We start from the raw sequence: 9420 nt of genomic DNA on the forward strand, positions 1-9420 counted from the left end.
ATTTTGAGAGAGAGAGTTCTCTCTCACATTGAGTGACATCTGATAAGTTCAAAGGGGGAAAATGGATGAAATGCAGATTATGTTGAATCCCCAATCTTTATTGGGGATGAATAAATCAGGAGCTCCCAGTTTGCTGGGGACAAGGAAGCCAGTGATAGATGGTAGACTTAATCTGACCGTGGACTTGGCATTCAGTGCCAGAGGACCAGCCTTATGTTATAAGCCCATCACGGACAGTGGTGGTTCTGTCTGTGTTTCAATGGGAACCTTGCATAGTTTTCTGCCAGTGAAGTTTGTTTTCACTGAGACATGCACATCATCATTCTCTCCCCACTGTGGCTGCCTTCACTGGTAAGATGATTGGGGTATGGATACAATATCTTAATAGACTAAATACTTGGTGAATTTGACTTCATCTGTTCATGGACCATTCTAAGGTTAACTAACCAGTGTGAGGTTCAAATCCCTAGTTTAAACTCTAATCACAGAATATAGCTTCTTCGATTGAGTATCAGAGAAATAGGGTCTGGAGAGCAGAAGTCAAGGAGTGCACTTTAGGCATTTAATTGGGATTAAGAAAAAGCTTTACTGATTCAATTTATTATTTCTTATGCATTTTCTCTCTTAGGTAGAAAAGATTTGACATTCCTATATTTTGATGCATTCAAGGGAAACACTTGCTTTGATATTACTCTCTCTCTCTCTCTTTCTCTCTCTCTCTCTTTTAAGATAATACCAATAAAACCCTGTTCTTTTCCTTCAGCTTTTCATGGATGGTAATTTTCCACTTAGTCCTGGTCCTTCATTGCTGCACTTGATCTGAGATAGAAGTAAGCTTTCCAGGGTTTGAATTGTTGGCCAGATTCACGGTTTTCCATAATGAAAAGTATTTAACTGCCTTTTAAAGTTACATACTTCCTATGGAAAGAATATAAAGGGGAAAATAATTTCCATTCTCTTTTCTTCTTGCTTCAGAAGGGGGTCCCTGGAAGTCATTCACTCAGGGAACGTTTGTAACATCATGATTTTCCAACATCTGTGCTGACCACCTGTTGGCTTTCTCTTTTTCTTTTAAAGATCTCCTTACTTGTTGCTTCAATTTTTGCCTTTAACTGAGTTGAAGCTTTTCTATACTTCATTTGTCTTGCTCTTTCTGTTTTCTGACTCCATATTTTTTTTTCACTACTAGATAAGTCTCAAATCTTGACTCAGTTTTTTTGGATACCTCCTTCTCTTGAAAGGCAGGGCCTTATAGAGGGCATCTGATAGCTGCCCTGCAGCTGTAATGCAAATCTAGTGGTGAGACAAACAACAACATAAGGAGCCCAATTAAAATATCTTTATATGAAGAATAGGTCCTGGGTCTTCTAAATGTTGTAAATAGAGCTCCTACCTATGAGGTTAGTATTACTCATTTGGATTATACTTATTTTAAATGACAACAGAGGTTCAGTTGGGACAAATGGAGGCAGATTTTGGTCCTCACTTAGGAGTATATTAAACATTTCCCAAGTAATGGAGCATATTGTTGGCAGTGGAGATACAAAAGTAAGAAAGATAGTCTTTGCCTTCTAAGAGTTTTAAATTCTTTCTTGGGAACAAGCTTGGCCATCAGAGGTGTCCAGGGAAGTTGGATGACTTGTTATAAGTTCATGTCTGATGTTCTAACTCCTCTGTTAGGTGAAGCCTGTTCTCAGGGAAGAATATATTAAAATTGTATACAACTTATGAGCTTGGTGACATAGCGCTGTATTTTCATGTTATATACATGTGATTATGATTTTAGTCTCTAACAGAGGTGTGTGTTGCAGGTCAAGGTTGCTCAACAGAGCCAAGGCGGTTCAGGCTCTGCCTTCCAAGAGTCCACCACGAAATCTCTGTCTGTCAATCATCCTCCTGAGAGAAGTTCAGCTGCCAACCCCAGAGAGGGCCTGAGAGCCACTCAAGGCCGTCCTGCCCCAAGCCCAGGTGCTGCACCTGAGCCCAGGAGTAGTGAGAACTGCAAGGTCCAGTGAAGAGCCTCGAGGGTTTGGACTCCTTGATAATGACTGTGGCTGACCAGAAGATACTGCCTATAGGGACTTTTCTTTGGTCAGGGAGCACTTTGTCAGTAGGGAGCAAACCATTCCTTATCTTCTGGATATATTGTCCTCTTTAGATCTCCACATGTAAGTACTGGAGAAGTTTGGAAGCACTGATCCCTTGGCCACCATTGCTGGTGTAACATATCTATTGTAATGTAAATAGTGCTGTATAAAGCGTTTTGGTAATCTGTTTAAAGTAAATAGCAAACAACATAACAACCTCTATTTGTATGTAGATTTTAACCACCTCCCCCCAAAAAAATGCAATCAACAACTCCCAGGAAAATGCAAAATTTTGCTTTATACTCTTTCCTTTACATGTGTTAGGCATGAAATAATTCTAGATTGAATTTCTGTAAGCTTAGTAAAATGAAAGAAAACCATGCTATGTTTCTAAGGAAAACATGTACATTTGCATACGTGGGTATGTTCATCCTGTTCTTCCAATGTGTTTTAAAAATCATTGCTCATACAGCCTGTACATACATGTGTGGGGGGTACTGGGGAGGTATGTGTGTTTATTTCTTAGTCTGTTGTAGGCTCCTTAGAGGTGTACTGTATCATGATTTCTGTCATTGTGCTTTCTTCATCTTAAAGACCATTATAGTTCTTTGGTCACATCTGGTTTTGTATTAAAATATGGCCTTTTCTCCCTCTAATTAAAAAAAAATTACTTTCGTGTTTTTAAAAGTGAGTCATTCCTAAATATAAAGGTATTATGAATGTTGGCATTATTACTTGTTAACTACAACAGCCTCTTATGAAAGTAAAATATTTGGGAAAATGATATAGATCTTTGAGCACACGTTCAGTGAACATATTCAGGTATATGAAAAGATATGATTTACAATGCAGGTCATAAAGATTGAATGAAAATATGTCCAGCCTCATGCCTAGCACATTGGGTATACCCACTAAATCACATTAGCAAGGATGCAAGTGTATGACATTTTCCAGCTCCATTTATTGATGAGAGTGTTTTGAAAATATGCATGTGTTTCGAGCCATTTCAAATTAAAAAAATTCCAATAAGCCTTTATGTCCTTGAATCAGGGGAAAAAAGTTTTTCAGGACATGAGTTAGTAAAAGGTAATTAATTCTTGGCTTTTGGTTCAGATTGATGGTCAACCCTTGACAAAAACATCATTTTATATTTTAAAATTGCCCTTTGCAAACTGGCCTCTATGGTTGGATACTGCTTCAGTCATATTAAGCGACTTAGTATTCATGTACTGAAAGTGATAGCCTACTTTCCTCTTGTTTCTTCAGTTGCTCAGGGTTGTGGCCGGGTACAAAATCCTTATCATAAATCATCCCAAGGTTTCCATGTGCTCAAGGGCACATCCCTGAATAAACATTGCTGGGATCAGGCCATCAGCTTTACCGGCTGTCTCTAGTGACTGGAAGATTCCACTGCATATACCCTGCTGGGCAGCTTCTTGGGTCCTTGAAAGCATCTTCATCTTTTCTTAGGTTTGCTGGAGCTCCTGATTTTGTTGCACAAATACTTCTGTTACTGACAGTAATAGGTTTGCCCCTTGGTCAGTGCAAAGCCCATAAGCACAACTGGGAGAGAAAAAGATACATTCCTGAGCATGCTCAGTTCCAGGTCATGCTTCTTTATACATGGCATGTTCAAAAATGGCAGACAGGAAGGTCTCCTAGGTGGAAAATTTAGCATTATAATGGGCAAAGTTTGCTTTAGGTCACGGAGAAGAGGGGCTGTGTTACTTTAGGTGATTTTTATCAATTCCTGTCTTCTCTAGTGGGCCTTATCTGAAATACAACTTTAAAAATTAGCAGTCATTTAAAGGGGCAGCAACTCTTGCCCTTAAGGAGCTTGCCCCTAGAAGTACTTGCCTCAGCTACCATCTTCATTTTTGTAATCATAGATAATTGTTCAGAATTTTAGAAATAAACAGTGGGTCATTCAGTATTATGTTTTCCTTGAGCTGGTAATATGTCTTGTACTGAGAGCTGATCTATGTATGGGTTACAGCCCGGTTCTCAAGTACTTTATAAACTGGTTGAATCACCAATAAGATCCTAGCTGACAAAACACAGTGAAATAGACCAAGTTCAGAAATCTGGGAATCTGATTCTCATTTGTACAATGAGGGTCTTGGTTGAAATTGATACTTTTTCCTTGAACATTCTACAGGAACCGAAATGGCTCTTTGTGTTATTGGCAGTTTTCAGGAGTACAAAGAAATGGCATCTTCAGTAAGAATGGAATTAAACCTTCCGTTTAAATGTAGCCTGATTCCTTAAGAGTTACCTGACACACCTTTAAGATTTGTACTTTTTCTCGTTGGACCTCAATTTATTTGTTTAATTTGATCTGTCAATTTTTTTGGATGTTTGAGCCTGGAAAGAGGTCAGGGCACTTATTCCCTAACTGGGAGGGGACACCTGCTTCACTTTCCTACTAGCTTGAATTTGCAAAGGGCTTCTTACTACTCTGAAGCGTGGTTCAGCACATGGATCGTTATTTTAGAACTTCAAAGTTGTTCCAAAGATTTGGACTCTGGCAATACATCATGAAAGAAATTGAAGTGGAAGACCAACTGATCAATTCTTGCAGGGCATAGATTTTATTGCACCACTGATAGAAGCTGAGCTCATCACTAACATGTTTTCATGGTTCTTTTGTGGTTGAGTGGGAGTTGCAATTATTTTTTGAAGAGGATACTGCTTGAAATTGGTACCTGCCAGCTGGTACTTGAGTGTTGCTGTCTCCCATTTCTGTTGGGATAAGCTGCCTTCCCTTTGGGGAAACAGGCTTTATGCCAAGTTCACTGGCTAAGAACCCTGGGGACCTATGGCTTGTGTCAATCCCCAGGTGCTGTGTATCTCCTGCCACTACTCAACCTAAACTATGGCTCAACGCATGAATGCTGTGTGGGAAGTTCTATATGTTTCACAAGGTGTTTTCACAGGTTTGCTCAAAACTTATACCTTTGTGAGACAGACAACTCTCCATTGTGTAGGCTGAGATTAAGTGATGCTTAGAATTCGGGTAGAACATGTTTAATAATTACAATGTATTTTGCCAACAACCTTGCAAAGTGGGGATCATCAATATAAGAGTTGAAGTATTTACTCAAAAGCGGCCAAGATGAGTTTCAACCCCTTTCGTTTGTCATTCTGCCACTCTGGAGGCAAGCTGTTCCTGGATAATTCTGATAGTAGATGTTCAGGTTACATAAGTAGCTTTTCTACTGTCTATGTGTGATGGAGACATCCCTAAGTCTAGGATGATTGCATCTAACTTGTGCTACCTTATATTGAATTTTCAAAACATGAGACTAGCTATATATTTTAATCCCCCAAATTGTAACTAGTCACTTCATTATTACTTAGTAAAGTATTGTACTTAAATAAAGGTAAATTTTTTAAAAAGAGTCTTTTGGAAATATGTAAAATCTAAATATTTGCAAGGCTTTGATTACTAAAGTTTAGTATAATATTGACATTACAAGTGAAAGGTGTGGGAAAACTTGGGATTCCATATGACTTTGAAAAAATTACTTACATTGTGTGCCTTTTTTAACTCATTGGTGAAGTTGCAATCACACCTTTTGGAGTCCTTTTGATGATTAAGTTGATTGGATAGTACTTAGCTATTCTTATGATATTGCACTTCATAAAATGTTGGTCATACTATATATGCAGTTAATTGCATGGACAATTAAAAAAAATATTTCAACTGTTAGATAAACTTGTTCATCTTACATAAAGCATTAGTTTCATATTGTTTTCCTACAAAATTTTCATCTCAATAATGCTAATGCTTTTTTTGCAAATAAAATTTAATTACCTTAGATTTGTACATATAATCCTATTGCTGATCATGCAAATGAACCATACACTGTTTTTTGTTTTTGTCTCATTACAAATGCCCAAAGAAAACAATTACTGCAATTTTGCTTACAAAATTGACTTGTTTTTGTACACCTGAAGTTTGAATATAAATTGGTTATTTGCAACTCAGACTACATTTCCTTATAAAAACAACATAACAAACTGTTCTTAAATTCAAGCCCAGAAAGACAATTTAGCTAGTAACATGTCAAAATGGCAATTAGGTTCGTTTCAAACTATACAAAACCTCCACTCATAGCATTTTTTTTCTCTACAAAAACATTTTAAGAAAAGAGATTGTCCAAAACTTATTTTCCTATCCTTTAACTATTTTTCCAGTGTTTCCCACTCTTCTGCTTCTGTGCTAACAGACAGGAAGTGTCTAGTGGTCTCAGGACAGAGACAAGGGGATGCAGGCTCCTGTCTGGGATAGCAGCTGTTCCCGGTGTGAAAGGAAAAGTGGTGGCTTTATGTTGGTTTTGATGCTGCAGGCAAAGGCAGCTGGATAATGTTGGTATGTTTGTGTGTGTAAATTTAAATGGTTCCATTGATGTTTTAGAAAATCACAAGGAAGCACACATATCCCCAAGCTTTGTACATTTTTTGCTCACTTGCAGACTTGAGTTCCAGCCCACAAAATTCCCACCAGCCCCTGTCCCTTTAATTCAAGGATTAGCAGTTGAATAGATTACTGTATTCCTTTCTCCTTTAGGGCATCTTGCCTATGATCAGAGGATAATGTGTAAAAAAACAACCGTATTTGCCAAATCAAATCCTTATGGTTTCAAATGCTTTATCTCTTTGATATTAAGTCATCTTGCAAAGTGAGCCCTATATTACCATTCAAGAAAAGACCCAAACAGGTTAAGTTTGTGTCAAAACACAACTGAGGGTTGTAGTCTTGACCTCCCAGTCCAAAGATCTTCACAGATAATCATATGCCTCTCTGTCAGCTAAGAGGCTGACCACCAGCCTGTCAGGTTTCTTTTAGAATTCCATTCTGAACCCAGTGGGAAATTTACTTCTGTTAGGGACCAAGACAGCTCCACTCAAGAAAAATGCACTTTACCTCATTTACTCTTTTTGCTATAGTGGGGAGTTTGCCATCCAAATTTCTAGTTGAGATTACCCTGTTATCAGAACAGGGAGTTTTATATCTGTTTTCTCCAGTGCTTCTTATGCAAGGGGGTGGGAAAATTTCCCAACTATGCACTTTCTAGTGAAATTGGGATATTCCCGAGTTTGAAATGTGAACAAATCCCTTTGGTGTTGAAATCACAGCTGTGTTATCTGACAGCGTTTGCTGGCTGTGTGCCCACTCCCTCCTGCTAGACCTTGACTCCTTGGGCAGTCCACAGGAGGGGGTTATTTGTCCTGGTTACCATCTGTTTGTTGTTTTAGTGGCCATCTTCCTAGACTTAGGCCAGTTGAGGGTCATGAAGATGTCCTGCGTTAGCCCACAATGATTTGTTCCCTCTGTGATGTTTATGTACAGCCTACGTGGATGCCTGTACAGTGGCCTGGTGGCGATTTGCCTTGGACATGTGGGGAAAGAGAGAAGTATCACTGTTCAGATTTGTTAACAAGCACCATAAGTGTGGGGACCATGTTCCTCCTGAAATGGCCAAGACTTGGTTGGTGACAGGTGAACTACCTCTTGGCTCTACCCAACTCGTGTTTTTAGAGTTTGGAGACTGCATGTATGAAACCATCAGAGGCTCTTTCCATGTGGACATACCAGATGTTCCTGGATTTGCATATAACCTATTTGCATGGCAGGACTAATAAATGTAGGATACCCATCATTCCTAGAATTCAAAACAAATTCTCATTGAGAAGATTTACTGCAAATTCCACCTACCTCTCTGGTGTTATGAAAGCCAGAGGCCCAAATTGGTATCCTAAATCCTGTTCCAATATGTCTAAGAAAATTAGATTTTCTCCCCCCCGCCCCTTGAGTTTGTCATATACTCATTTAAGAAGAGAATATGTTGATTTGGAAGTCTCATACTGATTGCCCAAATGTGGCATAGATTGTAGTTAATGAAGAGAGATTATTTAAACCAAGTTTAGCCATGTTTTAATTGTCTATAGACAGAACATAGTTGGTGTGGCAGAGATGGTAATTGCCTATCCAACTGCCACTTTTACTTTCTTGTCACAAGACCCTCACTTTTATTCAGATGTTGGGTAGCAATTTGCTGGTTGAATACAGACCCATCACCAAGGAAGGAAGAATAATTAGGATTAGTCAATTTCAGTCACCCCATTCTCTTTTGATGGTGATTGGTTATAATGACCACCCTGGAATAACCAACTTTGAGACCCAAAATGAGGTATTTCCAACGCACTGAGGCTGCCAAATCAGAAAGATGGAAAGCCACCGGGTCCTTGATAACTTTGTTAAACTTCTGATCCAACTTGGGACTTCTTGTCATGTTAGAAAACTTAAAATTATATTTTATTTAACTTATTTTTGGTACTGAGGATTGAACCTAGAGGTACTTAGCCACTGAGCTGCATCCCCCAGCCCTTTTTAAATTTTTTAAAATTTTGAGACAGGGTCTTGCTAAGCTGCTTAGGGACTCAGTAAATTGCTGAGACTGGCTTTGAACTTTTGATCCTCCTGCCTCAGCCTCCTGAGCCACTGGGATTACAGGTATGTGTAAAGCATCTTTCAGTGGAAGATTCTGTTATTTCACTCATAAGCTTCCTGATAACAGTTGCAAAGCCTGTTTTCATACGGGTCAGTCAGCACACACTCTGTCTATACTTTCTTGAGTCTGGTCTGCTATAGAGTGAAACCCAGTTGCTTAACAACCCTCCTTTCCTGAGGTATGTCATTGAAAACAACCAATGTATGGGGGAACCTGTCTGAAACCCAGTTTTAGCCTTGAAATGAACTGAATTGCATAGAGGAATTCACGAAAAAAAGTATATATATATATATATATATATATATATATATATATATATTTTTTTTTTTTTTTTTTGTGGTACTGGTGATTGAATCCAGGGTTTCCACATACTAGGCAAGTGCTCTACCACTGAGTTATACCCACAGCTCTTTTTAAATAAAAATTTTGTTTTGAGACAATGTCATTAAGTTGTCCAGCCTGGCCTGAAATGCATGATCCTTCTGCCTCAGTCTCCTGAGTAGCTGGGATTATAGGCAATCACCATTGCATCTAGTTCTTGATTCAAATATTTAAAATGATTCATTACTCCATGAATTGTAATCTCCTTAAACATCACATAATTCAAGTTACAGTCACCAAAGATCCAAAATTAGATGACTTTTGGGGTATCTATAACTGTTATTATAACAATATGGTTTAAGGATCTAAGTTTACTTTATCACTTTGAAGGTGAAGAAATTGAGATCCAGAGGGAAATAATTTTCTCTACACAGCCTACTATGTTCCAGAACTGACATTCCAGGAGACCAGAATGGTGTTTTAGAGCTGGTTGT

The 9420-nt window shown here is 38.5% G+C and overlaps 1 protein-coding gene across 3 annotated transcripts in view; it reads left to right on the top strand.

Moving 5' to 3' along the window:
• The window catches only part of Cenpf (centromere protein F), a 51838-nt gene extending 49064 nt beyond the window's left edge, over nucleotides 1–2774 (top strand). For all 3 annotated transcript variants that reach the window (XM_046438463.2, XM_046438464.2, XM_058577046.1), the window contains one exon: nucleotides 1812–2774. In XM_046438463.2, coding sequence (XP_046294419.1) covers nucleotides 1812–2015 — 204 coding nt within the window. In that variant the 3' untranslated portion in view covers nucleotides 2016–2774. The remainder of the gene's footprint in view (nucleotides 1–1811) is intronic.
• Nucleotides 2775–9420: the final 6646 nt, after the last annotated feature.

This window comes from Marmota monax, unplaced genomic scaffold (assembly GCF_021218885.2).
Source record: "Marmota monax isolate L192 unplaced genomic scaffold, Marmota_monax_Labrador192_F-V1.1 WCK01_AAM20220418_F8-fsc00118, whole genome shotgun sequence".
Lineage (NCBI taxonomy): Eukaryota > Metazoa > Chordata > Mammalia > Rodentia > Sciuridae > Marmota > Marmota monax.